This window comes from Argentina silus, assembly GCF_951799395.1.
Source record: "Argentina silus genome assembly, chromosome: 4".
Taxonomy (NCBI): domain Eukaryota; kingdom Metazoa; phylum Chordata; class Actinopteri; order Argentiniformes; family Argentinidae; genus Argentina; species Argentina silus.
Window position 1 is genome coordinate 19,178,485 of NC_139658.1, and position 17,914 is coordinate 19,196,398.

At 46.1% G+C, this 17,914-nt stretch overlaps 2 protein-coding genes across 6 annotated transcripts in view; one reads left to right on the plus strand and one right to left on the minus strand.

Moving 5' to 3' along the window:
* LOC310803800 (low-density lipoprotein receptor-related protein 1-like) overlaps nucleotides 1–11,502 on the plus strand; it is a 65,732-nt gene extending 54,230 nt beyond the window's left edge. The window contains exons 64-85 of the mRNA XM_083668695.1: nucleotides 213–329; nucleotides 1,593–1,699; nucleotides 2,104–2,236; nucleotides 2,569–2,691; nucleotides 2,831–2,953; nucleotides 3,248–3,388; nucleotides 3,593–3,730; nucleotides 3,967–4,086; nucleotides 4,238–4,518; nucleotides 4,633–4,811; nucleotides 5,112–5,218; nucleotides 5,528–5,647; nucleotides 5,849–6,025; nucleotides 6,302–6,442; nucleotides 6,544–6,717; nucleotides 6,987–7,148; nucleotides 7,504–7,687; nucleotides 7,971–8,072; nucleotides 8,209–8,282; nucleotides 8,373–8,466; nucleotides 9,562–9,706; nucleotides 9,894–11,502. Coding sequence (XP_083524821.1) covers nucleotides 213–329; nucleotides 1,593–1,699; nucleotides 2,104–2,236; nucleotides 2,569–2,691; nucleotides 2,831–2,953; nucleotides 3,248–3,388; nucleotides 3,593–3,730; nucleotides 3,967–4,086; nucleotides 4,238–4,518; nucleotides 4,633–4,811; nucleotides 5,112–5,218; nucleotides 5,528–5,647; nucleotides 5,849–6,025; nucleotides 6,302–6,442; nucleotides 6,544–6,717; nucleotides 6,987–7,148; nucleotides 7,504–7,687; nucleotides 7,971–8,072; nucleotides 8,209–8,282; nucleotides 8,373–8,466; nucleotides 9,562–9,706; nucleotides 9,894–10,034 — 3,083 coding nt within the window. The 3' untranslated portion in view covers nucleotides 10,035–11,502. The remainder of the gene's footprint in view (nucleotides 1–212; nucleotides 330–1,592; nucleotides 1,700–2,103; nucleotides 2,237–2,568; nucleotides 2,692–2,830; nucleotides 2,954–3,247; nucleotides 3,389–3,592; nucleotides 3,731–3,966; nucleotides 4,087–4,237; nucleotides 4,519–4,632; nucleotides 4,812–5,111; nucleotides 5,219–5,527; nucleotides 5,648–5,848; nucleotides 6,026–6,301; nucleotides 6,443–6,543; nucleotides 6,718–6,986; nucleotides 7,149–7,503; nucleotides 7,688–7,970; nucleotides 8,073–8,208; nucleotides 8,283–8,372; nucleotides 8,467–9,561; nucleotides 9,707–9,893) is intronic.
* Nucleotides 11,503–12,045: 543 nt separating this feature from the next.
* On the minus strand, nucleotides 12,046–17,694 carry dtx3lb.2 (deltex E3 ubiquitin ligase 3L b, tandem duplicate 2). Of its 5 annotated transcripts, none has more exons than XM_083668699.1 (11): nucleotides 17,458–17,694; nucleotides 17,073–17,158; nucleotides 16,829–16,909; nucleotides 16,602–16,697; nucleotides 16,312–16,380; nucleotides 15,591–15,683; nucleotides 15,188–15,419; nucleotides 14,746–14,867; nucleotides 13,178–14,494; nucleotides 12,732–12,949; nucleotides 12,046–12,508 (listed from the first exon to the last, which is right to left on the minus strand). In XM_083668699.1, exons 2-11 carry the CDS (start codon nucleotides 17,145–17,147, stop codon nucleotides 12,439–12,441), a joined length of 2,373 nt encoding a protein of 790 aa, XP_083524825.1. In that variant the 5' UTR covers nucleotides 17,148–17,158; nucleotides 17,458–17,694; the 3' UTR covers nucleotides 12,046–12,438. The 5 variants fall into 5 exon arrangements, with proteins under 5 accessions (XP_083524825.1, XP_083524824.1, XP_083524823.1 ...); XM_083668698.1 differs by having other exon boundaries at nucleotides 17,073–17,211; XM_083668697.1 differs by having other exon boundaries at nucleotides 17,073–17,245.
* Between the last annotated feature and the right edge of the window lie 220 nt (nucleotides 17,695–17,914).

Sequence of the window (17,914 nt, forward strand, 5' to 3'; positions counted from 1 at the left end):
GGGAGGGAGGGAGGGAGGGATGGATGGAAAGGAGAGAAGTAGAGAAAGACAAAAGAGATGGAAAGAAGGGAGGGGCGGATGCAGAGAGGGTGAAGAAAAGGGAGGGAGAGAGGGAGGGATTAAAGGGAAGGAGTAAAGGGAGGGAGTAAAGGGAGGGAGAGGATGTAATCTAAATGCATGTTGTGAATATTTAATGTGTGTTCCCTTGTCAGATGAGAGGACGTGTGAGCCCTACCAGTTCCGCTGTAAGAACAACCGCTGTGTCCCTGGGCGCTGGCAGTGTGACTATGACAACGACTGCGGGGACAACTCTGATGAGGACAAGTGTGGTACGTCCCCTCCTGTTTGCCTGATGTCCCTCCTCTGTGTGTGTGTGTGTGTGTGTGTGTGTGTGTGTGTGTGTGTGTGTGTGTGTGTGTGTGACAGGGTCCAGTCCCCTCTTACTATGAACATAGCTGCAGCTTATAGTGTATCTGACCTCATATGGACACAACTTCTTAAAGGGATAGTTCAGGTTTTTCAGTGTTAGACCTCATTTGGAGTGTTGTAGGTTGTTCCAGACACTTTTTTTCGGTCATATTTCCATTCTTGAGCTTTCTTTGGCTGGCTCCAGGGCTAGCATTTAGCCATACCAGTGTACATGAATGGGAAGCTAGCATTTAGCCATACCAGTGGACATGAATAGGAATGATTGCCCCGGCGTCAGCCGAAGAAAGCTGAAGAATGGAAATGTGACCGAAAAAAGTGTCTGGATGAGCCTACGACACTCCAAGTAAGTGGAAAAGAAGGATGAAAAACCTGAACTATCCCTTTAACTGTCTGGGTTAAACCATGTCTGTTCATCGAACCCTGTGTCCATTTGGTCACAGATGAGTTGACTGTTGCGTGTTAAGTCACACTGATTTAATGATTTGTTGTGATTGGTAGCAATATAGGCCTATCACCATTGAGTGTGTGTGTTTGTGTTTACCGTGTGTTACAGCATGTAACTGCACGTACGGTCGTGAGTGTCCTTTGCTTTGATTTGTTGTGTGACCATTTGCACATCTCACGTCATCTCATGTTTATTCTGCATTTCACACTGGCCTGTTGACGGGGGTTAGAGGTAGGTGTCTTCACTTTCAGCACGTCCATCCGCACCCTCACACCCCACCTGTGTACCCCCAAGCCCTGAGTGTGAGTGTGCTCCCAGCTGTTATCCTGACCCCCCCGCTCCCTGTATGGTGTATATCCTAAGGCCAAATTCCCCTCCCTCTCTCTCTGGAACCCCCACCGCCCCTCCTCTTCATCGGCCATGTGTCCTCCCTGGTACCAACCTTGTTCCACCCTGTGATATGAACCTACCAGCCCTTCTCTCCCCCCCCCCCCCCCCATCTTTACAGTAAACACTGTCATCTTACCCTCATGAATTTCTGTGACGATATGTCCAGAGGATTTTATAGTTCTATTCTCCTCGTATTTTCCACCCCCTCCCTCCCTCTCTCTCTCTGTCTCTCTCTCTCCTCTCCTCTCCTCACCTCTCCTCACCTCTCCTTTCTCTCTCTCTCTCTCTCTCTCTCTCTCTCTCTCTCTCTCTCTCTCTCTCCCCTCAGTACCGCGACAGTGTTCAGAGAGTGAGTTTTCCTGTACTAACGGTCGCTGCATCGCTGGACGTTGGAAGTGTGACGGGGACCATGACTGTGCTGATGGCTCAGACGAGGTAACACTCGCACCATAACGACACAGTCAAAGTTCAAAGTTCAAAATGGCTTCCATGGCTGACAACAGACACAACATTACACACAACACAGAAAACGACAGCAAAAGACGCACCACCGAACATGTCACAGTAGCTTGGTCCAATACAGCAATGACAATAAAGTGAATGTTCGCTCACTGTTCGCTGCTCCCAAATATAATCTCATATCGAAGATTAGTGATATGAGCAATCAGCCCACCCACCCCATTCCCAATCCTACATATCAGCAACGTACAATCAATATATTGTATCATTAACATGTTTAATGACACATGAATGATAGTGATTCTCTATAAGATTTCCCAACTCAATCAATCGACTTTCCTGGTGGAAATCCGGGTAAATAACGGCGTGTGTTCCTCCAGAACGGCTGTGATGTGAAGTGTGACAGCGACCAGTTCCAGTGTAAGAACAACCACTGCATCCCCATCCGCTGGCGCTGCGACGCTGACCCTGACTGCATGGACGGCAGTGACGAGGAGAAGTGTGACAGTGGAGGTGAGGCTTACACACACACACACATACACACACACATACACACACACACACACACACACAAACACACACACACATAAACACACATAAACACACACATAAACACACACATACATAAACACAGACATACACACACACACGCACACACACACACACACACACACATACACACACACATACATAAACACACACACGCACACACACAAACACTTAGACACTGTTAACCCTATAGTACATTGTGATTATTCATTTGACTGAACAAAAAGAGATTTAGGCTTTTTTTATTTATCTGTCATCTCCCTCTTTCTCTCTACCTCCATCACACTCTCTCTCAGCGGGGAGACACTGCCCCCTGGATGAGTTCCAGTGTAACAACACTCTGTGCAAGCCCCTGGCCTGGAAGTGTGACGGAGAGGATGACTGCGGAGACAACTCTGACGAGAACCCGGAGGAGTGCAGTGAGTCCCCCCCCCCCCCCCCCGTCTTCTCTTTCATCAACTACACTTTCCTGAGTATTGTTTGTTGACATATTTCTTACATTTCTAATTTCTTGTCTCCTCTCCTCCTCTTTCCTTCTCTCCATTCCATTCCTCTCAGCCAAATTCCAGTGCCCGCCCAGAAGGCAGTTCCGCTGCCATAACGACCGCATCTGCCTGTCTGTATCCAAGCGGTGTGATGGCGTTGACAACTGCGGGGACAGCAGCGATGAGCTCAACTGCCGTAAGTGTGTTGGAAGCGGTTACTGAGGAGAAATGCAACAGTGGTGGGTACAGAGATAGAATGGAACAGAACAGAATCGTTGTATCGTCAACAATGGGAAATCTTTTCAGTCTTTTATACATATAAGAAGAATGTCACCCCAAGGTACGGACAATGCAGACATATTACACAGCTGTTGACACACAACAGTGAGTAATTGAATCGAGGTTTAAAAGTTTGAAGAACGTAGTTAGAGGTTATTGTATGGAATTCCACCTCCCTATTTAATCCCCTCCCCTCCCTCTGTTTCTCCAGAGACCCCCACCGCCACGCCCTCGTGTGAGAAGGATCAGTTCCAGTGCTCTAATGGTCGATGCATCAGCTCCAACCTGCGCTGCAACTACTTCAATGACTGTGAGGACTACGGCTCGGATGAGATCTCCTGCAACAAGAAAGGTGTGTGTCAGATCTCAGCATCCAAGAGAAAAGTGTGCGTGTCCGTGTGCGTGTCCGTGTCTGTGTGTGCGTCCATGTGTGTTTGCGCGTCAGGGTGGGGGGGTGTGTTTGTGTGTGTGTGTGTGTGTGTGTGTGTGTGTGTGTGTGTGTGTGTGTGTGTGTGTGCGAATGTGACCTTTTCTATCCTGCCGGTTCCTTTTCCAGACGCGGAGCTGAATGATTGCCGTAGTAACAGGACCGTGTGTGGGGACGGAGACGAGGCCCACTGTGTGGTGAACGGCATCGACGCCTTCTGCTCCTGCAAACCTGGCTTCCGCACCGCAGGCAACAACAGATGTGAAGGTACAGGTCGTAGAGATAAAACATACACACGTACAACAGTGTTTGAGTCTGTAGTACAGCTCACCGTGGGTTCAAAACCAACTATTCTTATCTATGTTACTATTCTGTACTAATGTCTAGTCTAGAGAGATCTTTTTCTTTTTTTTTTACTTTTCTTTTTTTGTGGGGTTAGACCACTGGCCACTAGTCTAGAGAGATCTAACCTCTCTTCTGTTGTGCTCTGGGGGCATTCACAGATAAGAACGAGTGTAAGCAGTTTGGAGTGTGTTCCCACATGTGCAACAACATCAAGGGCTCCCACAAGTGCAGCTGCCACAAGTACTTCACCAGGATCAACGACACTTGCAAGGCAGACAGTGAGTACTTCTCTCTGTGTTACTGTTTTAATGGGATTTTAAAGACCCCTCCCTCCCACCATCACAATCCTATTCCTGCTCAAAACCCTCTATACCAGGACAATAGTCCTGTCCTGACCTCACTCTGACCTCACTCCCTCTGTCCACCCAGACCTGAGACAGGTGCTCTACATCGCCGACGACAACGAGATCCGCAGCCTGGACCCTGGCATGCCCAACTGGCGCTACGAGCAGACCTTCCAGGGCGATGCCAACGTGCGCATCGACGCCATGGACCTGCATGTCAAGACAAACCGGATCTACTGGACCAACTGGCACACGGGCCGCATCTCCTCCTACGAGCTGCCCCCCTCCTCCTCCTCCTCCTCCTCCTCATCCTCCCCCAACAACAACCGCAACCGCCGCCAGAGCGACCGTGTCACCAACCTGGAGGTGTGTGTGTGTGTGTGTGTGTGTGTGTGTGTGTGTGTGTGTGCCATTGTGTCACATAAATAGTGGCTTCCCCTCCTCACTCCAATTTGTTTCCCTCCCCACTCTAACCCTCAGATCCCGGGTCTGAAGATGCCACGTGGCATCGCGGTGGACTGGGTGGCAGGGAACATCTACTGGACAGACTCTGGCAGGGACGTCATCGAGGTGGCACAGATGAACGGACGCCACCGCAAGACCCTCATCTCGGGCATGATCGACGAGCCCTACGCCATCGTAGTGGACCCCCAGAGAGGGTGAGTTGGGAGTGGGGAGACCAGGGGAATAACCTGGGTTGGTAGAGTTGCCTGGAGGTCGACTTACTGTAGGTGAGATATGGAGAGAGTTCAAAGGAAAATAGAAGAGATGTTTTCAGGTTTGTAAGTTCAGTAACTAAACAGCTGTCTGTTCATTTTAGAGACTGTTTTACAGTGACAATGAATTTGAATTATACAGCCCTTAGACTTGGCGAAATATGCACACACACACACACACACACACACACACACACACACACTAGAACCTGTAACTGAGTGATGATCCTCTGCACATATTAGAACCATGTACTGGGCAGACTGGGGGAATCACCCCAAGATTGAGACAGCTGCCATGGACGGGACCATGAGAGAGACTCTGGTACAGGAAAACATCCAGTGGCCCACAGGTAATTATTACTGTTGTTGTTGTTGTTGTTGTTGTTGTTGTATTGAGCTTTGTTTCACTCAGTAGGCTTAGGCTTGTCCTTGTCTTAATGACTGCCCACCCCCTCCCTCTCTCTCTCTCTCCCCCCTCTCTCTCTCTGTCTCTCTCTCTCTGTCTCTCTCTTTCTCTGTCTCTCTCTCCCTCTCTCTCCCTCTCTCTCCCCCTCCCTCTCTCTCTCTCTCCCCTTCCCTCTCTCTCTCTCTCTCTCTTTCTCTGTCTCTCTCTCCATCTCTCTCTATCTCTCTCTCTCTCTCCTCTCTCCTCTCTGCAGGCCTGGCAGTGGACTACTTTAACGAGCGTCTGTACTGGGCCGACGCTAAGCTGTCCGTGATCGGCAGCGTGAGGCTCAACGGCAGTGACCCGGTGGTGGCTGTGACCAGCACGGAGAACAGTTGAGTGGCGCTGCTCTAGTTGGGGTCTCAGTGACTTGGGGTTACTCTGCCACAGAATCATGTTTAGCTGATTGAGAAGTGGGGATATTTTAGGATTCAGCCACCTGTAAGGGATATCAGATGTTATTATATAGATATTTATATATCTAAACGGATGATCCAAACTTTGGTAACGTTTTGTTGACTCACGTTTCCCACAGAGCTCCATCATCCTTTCAGCATTGACGTCTTTGAGGACTATATCTATGGCGTCACCTACATCAACAACTTTGTGTTCCGGGTCAACAAGTTTGGCAAAGGCCCCATGGAGAACCTGACGACTGGCATGAACCACGCCACGGACATCGTGCTCTACCATCGCAACAAACAGCCAGAGAGTGAGTGGACCCCACTGGGACCAAACTGGACATGAACACATCTGTGCATGCTCTAAAAGTGCATGTTCACTTGTACTATAAGTTCAATTGTACCGTATTGTTTTAATGGCCTTTCTATTATTCTCAGTGACCAGCTAAGCTCACAAAGAAGAAGAAGACATAGAACTGTAGAGATGGATAGATGGACTGATAGATGGGTATTATGGTGTTAATCTCTCTCTCTCTCCCCATCTCTCTCTCTTTCTCTCTCACACCATCTCTCTCCCCGTTTCTCAGTGACTAACCCATGTGACAGGAAGAAGTGTGAGTGGTTGTGTCTGCTCAGTCCCAGTGGACCGGTCTGCACCTGCCCCAATGGACGCACACTGGACCATGGCACCTGTGTGGAGCTCCCTACTCCCACACTGTCTCCTATCTGTGAGTATACGCACACACACACACACACACACACACACACACACACACACACACACACAGACACCGTCTCCTAACTCCACCTCTCTCCTGACCTTCTCCAGCCCCTCCCAGCGGTCCCTGTAATGTCCAGTGTCTGAACGGAGGCAGTTGTTTCCTGAATGCCCGTAAGCAGCCCAAGTGTCGCTGCCAGCCCAACTACGGAGGGGACAAGTGTGAGATCGACCAGTGCAGAGACTACTGCCAGAACGGAGGCACATGCGCTGCTTCCCTTACAGGTGATTTCCGCGATCTGGCTCTGGAATATTATCATAGACCCGCACCGTTAGACTGCACAGACTCTGGTTTTGAGACAAATTGAACAGTGTCGATGGTGCTGTAGCTGTGGCAATGCGGGGCAGACTTGAGTTTCTTTCCCTCTCATCCTGACCGTCTGTCTGTGTGTCTGTCTGTCTCTCTGTCTCTGTGTGTCTCTCTCTCTCTCTGTGTCTGTCTGTCTGTCTCTCTGTGTCTGTCTGTCTGTCTGTGTCTGTCCGTCTGTCCCCAGGCTCCCCTACCTGCCGTTGTCTGACAGGGTTCACAGGGCCCAACTGTAACCTGCACACCTGTAAGAACTACTGCCAGAACCAAGGCAACTGCACCGTCAGCGCCGGCAACCAGCCCACCTGCAGCTGCCCGGCGGACTTCCTGGGAGACCAGTGCCAGTACCGTGAGTGTCTTTCCGCCACCCTAAACCCTAACCTTCTACTCAACCTAACCTTAACCCTAACCCTCTTCTCAGCCTAACCTTAACCCTAACCCCCTGCTCAACCTAACCTTAACCCTAACCCCCTGCTCAACCTAACCGTAACCCTCTACTCAGCCTAACCCTAACCCTCTACTCCGCCTCACCTTAACCCTAACCCTCTACTCAGCCTAACCTTAACCCTCATCCTTTATCCTGTGTGTAGAGTGTGTCTTCTTCCCTCATAATAAGTGTACAGTTAGTGTCCATTATGATTTCATTATCTATGTGTTATTTATTTATATATGTGTTATTTTGTTGTGTGTGTGTGTGTGTGTAGGCAGCTGCGAGGGCCACTGTCTGAACGGAGGAACGTGTCTGCAGAGTGCCAGCGGGGCGAGACAGTGTCGCTGTAAGCCTCAGTTCAGTGGCAGCACCTGTGAGGTGGACAAGTGTCACTACTGCCGCGACGGCAAGTGTATCCCCACCAACGCCTTCCAGCCCACAGGGGAGGTCACCTGCATGTAAGGGCAAGAGCACACACACACACACACACACACACACACACACACACACACACACACACACACACACACCCACAGACATAGACACACACACACACACACACACACAGACATACACACACACACACACACACACACACACACACACACACCCACAGACATAGACACACACACACACACAGACACAGACACAGACACACACACACTAAACAGACACACACCAATCCAGTCGACCAATGTTTATCCTAATCCGATGACTGACTGACCTGTCTGTGTCCTGTAGCTGCAAAAATGCCAGGGTCCAGCCCAGCTGTTACACATGTGACGAGTACTGTGCAAACGGACAGTGCTCCGTCAACCCTCGCTCACACCTACCAGAGTGCAAGTAAGTACAACACACACACACACACACACACACACACAGTACCTCAGTGGGGGCTCTACCCCACTTTTCTTTTCCAAGCATCTCTGTTATTACTAACTATCTAACTTTCTCTCTTTCTCTCTCTCTCTCTCTCTAGGTGCTCACCTGGCTGGGTGGGGCATCGCTGTGCGGTGGTGGCCTCCAGTATGGACTCTTCAGAGTCTGGCGGACGTAAGTCAGCCTCTCGTCATCAAGTTGTCAGTTGAACAGTTTATCAAAAATCTGTGTACCATCTTAATGTGTGTGTGTGTGTGTGTGTAGGCACTGCCTCCATAGTGATCCCCGTGCTGCTGCTGCTGTTGGTGGTTCTGTTGGTGGGAGGAGCCGTGTTCTGGTACAGGAAGAGGATGAGAGGGTGAGTAAGACTGCAACACACCAGGGCATGGCAGGAAGACTGGGGTATCCCTCTTCACCTCCTTTTCTCCGTCTCTCCTTCTTTCTGTTTCTCTCTCCCTCTCTCCCTCCCTCCCTCTCTCGCTCTCTCTCTCTCTCTCTGCTGGGGGAGTAACTGCATCTCTTCTGTCCCTCAGGTCTGGCAGGCCGGGCAATTCCTGCTCCAGACGCTCGCGGTAACAGTTGCCAGGGTTACGCTTTCCTTCCACCCTCTCACCCAAACGCCATCCTGTCCGTTTTGCTCAATCCCTCTCGTTCTCTCTCGTTCTCTCTCTCTCTCTCTCTCTCTCTCTCTCCATTGTCAGTCTCTTCTTGCTGTGCAGTGTGTGCAGTCCTGTGGTCAATGTTGCTACTCTCTGAGCAGTCCCTCATTTCTACCTGCCCCTCCCTCTCTCCTGTTCTGAATCACTATTCAGGATTGCCCCTCCCCCCTACCAAAGCCCCTCCTACCCACAGGGGGCGACAGGTGGTGATCTATTGAAGAGGTTGTGTAATAGATCTGTCTGTGTATGGACCCAGAGTACCAGCCTGTACCCATGCTCTTCTCCATCATACTGTATTGTGCTGTGCTGTGCTGTGCTGTACTGTGTGTGTGTGTGTGTGTGTGTGTGTGTGTGTGTGTGTGTGTGTGTGTGTGTGTGTGTGTGTGTAAAGTGGTACTGTCCATCACACTGAGAGAGGGACGCTCGCTCCGACTGCATTGTTCCAAGCCAGGGTTTGGAAAATGCAACATGAAAAATCCAGCATTTACTGAGAATTCTGATAGGCCTAGATGTCTTCTAGCCATTACTCAATACTATAGTTTAGCCCTAATATTCTAATAATCTAATAAATGATACAGTCAGCAAGGTTAGCCTGCACTGTAACACCATTGTTCTGGACCAGAGAGTCTGTATGTCTATAGGTGAATGCTGGGTTTGCGTTGGTGCCTGTGCTGTGGCTTGGTTCTAGGCTTCCTGGGTGACAGTAACAGTGATGTGATGGTGGCTCTGTGTGGACGCTCTCAGGACCACTGAGTGCCTTAGAGGTCATGGCTTTGACTGTCTTGTGTCTGCAGGGCCAAGGGCTTCCAGCACCAGAGGATGACCAATGGGGCCATGAACGTGGAGATTGGAAACCCAGCATACAAGATCTACGAGGGCGAGCCTGATGATGATGTTGGGGAGCTCCTAGATGCAGACTTCACACTGGACCCAGACAAGGTAGAATTTGTGTGTGAGTGCGTGTGCACTCACGCACTCACCCCACACACACAGACACACACGCACGCACACACACCTACACCTACACGCACACACACACACACACACACACACACACGCTTACAAACACATGCCTATGTACTCAGTTTTCATATGTACTAAGTTTATCTAATGGTTTCTCCGCCAGCCCACCAACTTCACAAACCCAGTGTACGCCACTCTGTACATGGGAGCCCACAACAGTCGCAACTCCCTGGCCAGCACGGACGAGAAGAAGGAGCTGCTGTCGCGGGGGGATGAGGAGCCCCTGGTGGACCCACTGGCATAGACTGTCCATTAGCCTGGGTCATACCATTACAAACACCCCTCTTTTTGCCTTTTAAAGAAAAAATGGAAAGAAAAAAAAAAGCGTGAACACTGTATAAAATGTACAAAAATGAAGGACTACTTTTGTATGTGATTGCAGTATTATATTTTGTTCTTTTAAGATTCCTCTGGTCAAAAATGAACAAAAACATTTTCTATAAGATATTTTTAATTTACTCTTTTGTCCCTTCCCTTTTACCTAAATAGCCACTACCTCTGTGCAAAATGAAATGGAAAAAGAAAATTAGAAAAAGTATCATCATTGGAGCAATTTTAATTTTTTATTTTTGTATGAATTGTATAGAGAAAAAACATTGTTCCATTTCAACAGTGCCAACTGTCTGTTGTTCGTGTTGACTTTGAGCGGGGAAGGCAAACTCAAAGTTTTGTAAGCCGGTACCAATGTTGTCTTGGCGACAGTTTGTCTGCAAGAGTTTTTAAGACAGGATGAATATAGCACGATTTGTGTACAGCACGTGTAAAATGTCAATACCGGATGGCAATTTCAGTATTTCCATATTATTTTCTCAGAGAACTATGTTCATGAAATGATTGTTTTCTTCCTTGCACAGACTTCATATTTCTGCGGTGTACATGCCGTAAAATGTAAAAGCAGGTCAATATATGTTTGTTTCTATCATAACCTAAAAGTGTTTTAGGCTCACGTGAAAGTGTTGAAACTAATGAGAGGATGAGTGTCTTTGATGTCTAATGAGAGGATGAGTGTCTTTGGTGTCTAATGAGAGGATGAGTGTGTTTCATGTCTAATGAGAGGTGAGGATGAGGAAGCTGACGATGTGTAGAACATTCCAGGCGTGTGGATGCTTCCATGGGTGGGCTGTGGGTGGGTGTGTGTGTGTGACGCCATTAAGTGTGCTGACGCCACGTCAGGCCAGAGCAAACGATGGAAGGGATGGATCACAGATGCTGTGACGGACAACATGACACCTGTGCTGAGTGTCACATGTCTGCACCCTTCCCGAGGACTGCTGTGTCCGAAGTGTCTTAGCCTCCAGTGTGGATGGAGAGAAGAGACGGGATAATGTTTGGTCTAATAATGTATGCCTTTTTTTTTTTTTCAGTTGATTTCTGCAAGTGCTAGAGATTGTCTATCTGGTCCTGTTAGTACTGATGAATCCTTCTACCACAAGGAGAAGAACAAGATCTGTGCTTTTACACTTTTGTAACGGCTGACTCTGAAATGCATTCCTTTCTTTCTTTCTGTCCCTTGCATTGCATTTTCCTCCACTGTTCTTCCTTTAGCCGTTCCTGATCATCTCTCTATCTCCTCTGTGCCCTGCTGCTAACGCTACCGTTTTGGTCGCTCTGACGTGTCTTTAAGCTCAGCCGCTGTCCCAAAATGCTGCTTGTGTCAGGTGATCAGCCATATTTTAATGCATGTAAAAACACAAACAAACGTAACTAGAATAACAAATCCTTATTTTGCTTACCTGTCAGCAAGTGTTATTTTGATTTTCGCTGTCGCATCTTGTTTGTCTGTTTTTAATTGAGAGGAGAGATGAGTATCATTTTACTTAAACATTTTGCAAAATCATACATGCATTCTTGGATTGAAGTTGTTTTTGATTAGTCCTTATTTTTTAATGAAAAATTACACATAGCTTTTATAGTACAAAATGCATGGAGGCTCAAACTTTCTTCTGGAAAGAGAATAATGTTTTAATTTTTGCTGGAGTACTTTACAACTAAATAACAGATATTGTTATAAATAAAATTTAAAAAAAACTGTACAGAAAACAATCTGCTAGTTTTGTCTTCTTTCAATGTTTGCTGACATTTCATTTGAGTCACCTGGTGAGGTTATGATTGTAATAAAATTGTTTAGTGTATTTCAAACTTCACCGTCACATCTCCAGTCAGTAGGCTTACAGATCTAGCTTGTGAACTAGATTTGTCATATTCTGGCGGTTACAACAAACCAAAGTAAGCACAGAAAAATCAGAAACAGAAAACATTGCCTTAATTGTATTTTTTCTTCTCGGTATCCAATCACCACAAAAGTCAATGCAAACTTAGAAAAGGAAAGCTCTGGAGTAGATTCTGTATTTCCAGAAATATTGTCATGGCTCTACATTATGTTGCTACAGATTCAAGCAAATCAAAAATAAATGTAATTTGTGAAGCAACACTAAACAAAGTTAAGGCTTATTTAGACATAAAAACACAGAACAAATATGTTTTAAAAGAAATCAACCAATCCAACACCCAAAATAATGTTCCAACAGTTATAACCAGTTACAGAGAGGGTACAGCAAAGAGGATCAGCCGTAATCATTCACAACAGATGTAAAGTGAAGTAGTTGTTGACTAGTCGTCCCCTGCCCTGGCCTCTTTCCATGTTCATTTCATTCAACGCCTTTGGCTTTCAGCTCCTCCTTCACTCTGCTCAGGTAGTTGGGGTCAGGATATCCATAACTGTTGGAAAACACAAACCAGAGTTAAGCCAACACTGCTAATTCATCTGAGCTGATGACCTGGGGTTTTGTGGTTGAAATCCTATGTTACCCAAGACAAGGTATTTAACACAACCTAACATCAAGTAGTGTAAAATACCCTGTAAACATCTATACAATAATGGTATGCAAAGATGTTAACCATGTGGGTGGTTAATAATCATGTCCATCATTTGAGAACGCACCCCTGTGGCCCCCCATGGATGTTGGTTTTGTGGTGAATGTCGTTCCAGGTCACAGAGTCCACTGCCCCACTGGTTCTGGAGGTCCCAACAGTGAAGATCAGCTTCTGGTCAAACGCTCTCTTCAGCAGCTGTAGCACATCATTGCCCTCCATGTTGTCAGGTAGATAAGCTGTTCTTTGGGTCCCAGCAAAGGACTTTCCAGGGTTCTCATGTTTCTTCTGCAGTGCAGATAATGTAAATGAACAGTGTAGGAATAAGAGGCTGGACACTTTTGCACCACACTGTAGAAGTTAGTGGCAGTAATATAATGATAAATATAACAAGTGGAGTAAATGAATCACATTACATGGTTAGAATTAGCAGATAATATAGTACCTACAGTATGTACTACAGTAGAGTAATCTGTTGTATTTAAAATACATTTTTCAAAAATTCAAGGCTCTTACCGTTTGGTATCCACCTGGAATATGATAGCTGATGATTATCATGCCACAGTTAGGGAAGCCAGGTAGGCTGCTGTAAGATGTTTTGCATGACATGGTTCCATCAGGCTGGTTTCCCTCCACCTTTCCAAACACTTTCTTACACACAGGACAGCTGGGTCCCATGTGCTCCACTGCCAACCTTATACATTCTTTACAAAACTCATGGCCGCAATCCAACTTCGTCTTCTTCTTAAATGTATCTATACATATGGGGCATGTCTCCTCTTTATCATCTCCTGTTGCTCCTCCTGCTGTCTCTCCTCCTCCTCCTCCTCCAGTTGCTCCTGCCATGGCTGCCCTGACACTGGACCTGGAGTCTCCAGAGTGCCCAATCTTCTGCTTGTCCTCTTCTTTAAAGACAGGTCCACCCAGCTTCACCTCTAGATCTTTGATAGCAGGGCCCAAATGCCCCGGTAGGCCGATCAGCCTCCAGGGGACGTATTGTTCTTCTTCCCAGACGTACGGGTGTTGAGGGCGGATCTCCTCCAGTTTGTCCCTTATTTTGTTCGCCTGACCAGGGTACTGCAGGTAGCAGCTCATCGTTGTTGTGGCAACCCTCTGGTAGAGGTGCATCAGCGCTCTGAGGGCATGACTCTCCAAGGAGGCGGCCTGTTGGACATTTTTAGGCTTGGCACTCACTTTAACCTTCCCCTGAGAGGACTCTTCCATGAAATCCACACCAAATTTAATCTTGATGTCAGTTATTTTCTTACCAAAAGCGGTGTTCATCAGCTTCCAGTGGTTCTGGTCCATGGACAGCCCATTGGATAACAGTGGGTCTTTGATTTCCATACCGATCTTCTGTGGCATATCTGTAGAGCCCAATCCAGATCCTTCAGCAGCTGAGGAATGTGCTCCAAATGCCTTCCTAACTGCCACCATGCTCTGTCTCGTACCGAACACGCTGCACTCTTTGGAGGACGCACTCAGCACCAGCTTAGCCTCCTCATACTGGATGTTCCTCAGTGTATTCATGATCGGGTCTCTTTGATCTGCATCTTTCAAAGAAACGGTGTGGTAGTCCATATCACCTGAACACTTCTGGAAGAGGTCAGTGAACTCCTGGAAAGCTTTGGTAGGAAGCGGATTTGTTGTTTTCAGTGGGTCCTCTTTGATTGACACTTTAACTTCTGCCGTGATTTTAACTCCATTCTCCTTCTCTATGCGCTCCATCTCCTTACTGTAGGCTTGAGCCACGTACCAGTACTGGAGCAGTGGGACATCTCCATGGGTCAGCATGCCATTGTGATACATGCTTGGGGCTGCTGCAGCAATACTCTGTAGAACAAATTATGCAATAAATAGATAAATACAACAATAAGCAATATTTACATAGGTTTTATATATATGTGTGTGTGTGTGTGTATATATATATAACCTATGTGTAATATATAACCTATGTGTAATATCATTAGAATAATAAATTGGTTATCATATTGACAGAAATAAATCAGCCAACTTTGCTTTACATACATCCCGTCAAGTGTGCTATGGTGTTGGAGGAGGGGGATCCATTGAGTTAAGTTTACCTCTGATGTTGTGGTTTGGGGTTTTTGTGTTGGCCTCTTGTGAAAATGTACAGTGGCTGATGTGTTGTCAGAGTCTTTGAAGTTCAACTGCACTGTTTTCTGCTGCAGAAGAGCTTCCAGGGCTTTAAAAAAATCAGATAAATATGACATTTATCTTATTAAGTAAAAAATACCACAAAATGCCTACATTATTGCAAAAACCTGTCATGTTCAACCTGTAAACCTGTCATGTTCAATAGCCCTCATCACTAACTTTGAGCCCCTAAATCATGTGTTTTATCTAAGTGTGTATTCACCTAAAGACGAAAATAACAGGTAAGACGAATGAATGAATGATTAATGATGACTATTTTTCTCTCAGCAGCACCCTCACAGCTTAAGTGTGTCCTCAGTGTGTAGGAGGGCAAATTTCTGACTGTCTGCAAATTTCTGTCATTCTAACCTGAAGAGGGATGTATCTTGATCTCAGCAGAGCATCCTGTGACCAGACGATTAGTTATAGAGCATGGAGCACAATGGTTATTGAACCATGACTGGAGAGATTTCTGTAGTATGGATTCCCATTTATGTGGTAGGTTTTCCCTAGGCCAGTCCACATTGATATAGACTGTGGCCTCATCCAGAGGTGCCGAAGGCTTCAGTCCGTGAATCTCCTCCTCTGATCGATACATGTCCTGAAAATAATTACTGACTGTTAATATGTTCACTTAACCTTCATCAATGTACACATTTTGGCTTGTCCAGTCCCAATGGGGAGTCATCTACCCTCACACTGGCTCCTCCGGCCAAATCTGAGCCTAATTGAGTGGCAGAAACTGATACTTCAGTGATTAATTAATCCTTACCGCACCATGAGCACTTCGGAAATAGGCATGTGTAGTAGAGCCAATGGCATTGCAGGCAGGAGAATCCACATTCATCTCTTTGGAATAGGAATGCTGAGGATACAAAGAGTAGGAGAGTGATATAAATACAAACTCAAGACATTTCTGCCATCAACAGCAAGTTTGTTGACGTGACAGAGGCGATCCTTGACTGCCAGAGGCTGGACTGGATTTCACGTTCACTACACCTCCAGTAGCTAGCGTACTCATCCTTACTCTACCACAACCATGTGTTTGTTTTGGCGAGGGCAATGCTACTTCAGATCTCAGGGATGGTGACGTCATTGCACCATGGCTACCAGATAAGTTGTTCAAACCTGCTACATAGGGACAACTTTAATCATATGTACATACAGATTATACTACATTGATGAAAATATTGCTCAAACTGGGGGACAGAATGTATGTCTCACTCTGCATGTTATTCAGATATTCACTCAGACAACTGTTGACAACGGTTAATATTGTGAAGGTTATGATGATATGATGACGACTTGTTTGTCTGTACCAGTCTGAAAGGGAGAAGGAAGCTGAAGGAAGCTGAAGGGCTCAATGACTAATTTGTTACAGTACAAGCTCAGAAATGTAGACAGAGACATAAGTAAAGAGAGACAGCTAAGACAGATATTGATTATACTAGAGAAGGGAATGAAAATATAGAATACAAATAATCACGACTTACCTTATTTGCCTGGCGCACTAAAGGTTTCTCCCGGGGTGCTTCTTCAGACTCATCTTCTGTCAGAAAGTCCTGGATGAAGGATAATTGAACATGAATTTATTGTCAATCTTAGAACAGGTACAGTGATTCTGAGAAACTGGTCCGGAAAAGGGCAGCACTGAGTCTCAGAATAACTATTGATTAGTTTAAAAACGATTAGAACCTGAGGACTAAATCATGGTGTGTTGATGTCTGTAATTTTGTCATATCTGAACACTCTGTATCACACCGGTACTACAAAAACTCCTTACTGTTTCATCGGCGGAACCATGATTAGGGCCAAGAGCAGAAGTTGATAGTGGCTGTTTTACTACCACTGCATCAGGGTACGGGGGAGTATAATGGGTCTAAAATAGATACCAGAATTGTTCTTTGTATTATTGGACATGAATAATGAGACCTCTAAATAAATAAATACATAAATAAAATAATATATTATTGACTGAAAAGTTTTGAAGTGAGTGCGGTGAATATTTACCAAATCATTCCTCTCATTGGAGTTTGTTGGAGTTGGAAGCAGCTGTGTGCCATGCCTATCTCCACTGTCAGCTGAGGAAGGCTGAACCAGACCAAAGAAGAAGAATACAAATTTGGATTGTGCATGCTCAAGTGTAAAGAGCCGTTATCATCCCATTTGGCTGAGAAAACTGTGAATCATTCTAAAGGAGCTCAGAGGGAAATCTCAGGGGCACCGAGGCTTGCACCTGGCTTGATTTACTTACTTCCCAATCCATCAGATTGTCATAGTCTGCCATGTTGATGTTCAGCCTCTTCGCTTCAGCACTCGGTATTTCCATTTTAGCCTTTGCTATATCAAGGATTATGACATCGTCATCGTCTAACCATTTGTATTGAGATGATCTGGTTGAATTACAATCGCGACGTCCATAAACAACTGCGCAACACCATATAATTAAAGTACATCCTTTTCACTTTCGTTTCACTGGAAACTTTAAGTGAGATGAGAACCTAAAACATTAGATTTTACAATTGGCCAGTAGATTTTTAATCATGCCACTTTTTCAGTTCAGTTGAATTTCGTTGATGTTTCTCCTGATTGACAATTTCGATGACGGGTGATCCTGTTTTGTTAATTAAAGTACTTACCAGAGCTCGCTAGCCTGTATTTTCATCTGAGATCAAGGCAAAAACGAAAGTAGCAGTGACAACTCAACTAGACACTCCCAATGGACACTCCTCCTCCTCAGATAAAATGAAAAAGATCGTCGAAGAAACCAGATTCTGCAGATCATTATGGCAAATAAAGTGTATCAATGCTTGTCCAGCATCGTGGGCATCTGCTAATCTGCGCATAATCTATGTTGAATTTGAACACGTCTGCTACCTTCCGCAAAAAAAATGTAAACAGTTCGTCCCTCTGACAATCCGCCACATCCCCACTAGGAGCGCTAATGTCCAAAACGTGACAGTTCCTGCATTGGGCAGAGGGGTCCTCAGGGTACACCTCCATGCCCACGAGCGAAAAAATCTGCCTACTTGTAGGTGTTGTTTATTCCTAGAAAGGTAGTGCTCTTGGGGGAATAACATTGGGTTCTCTTTTACA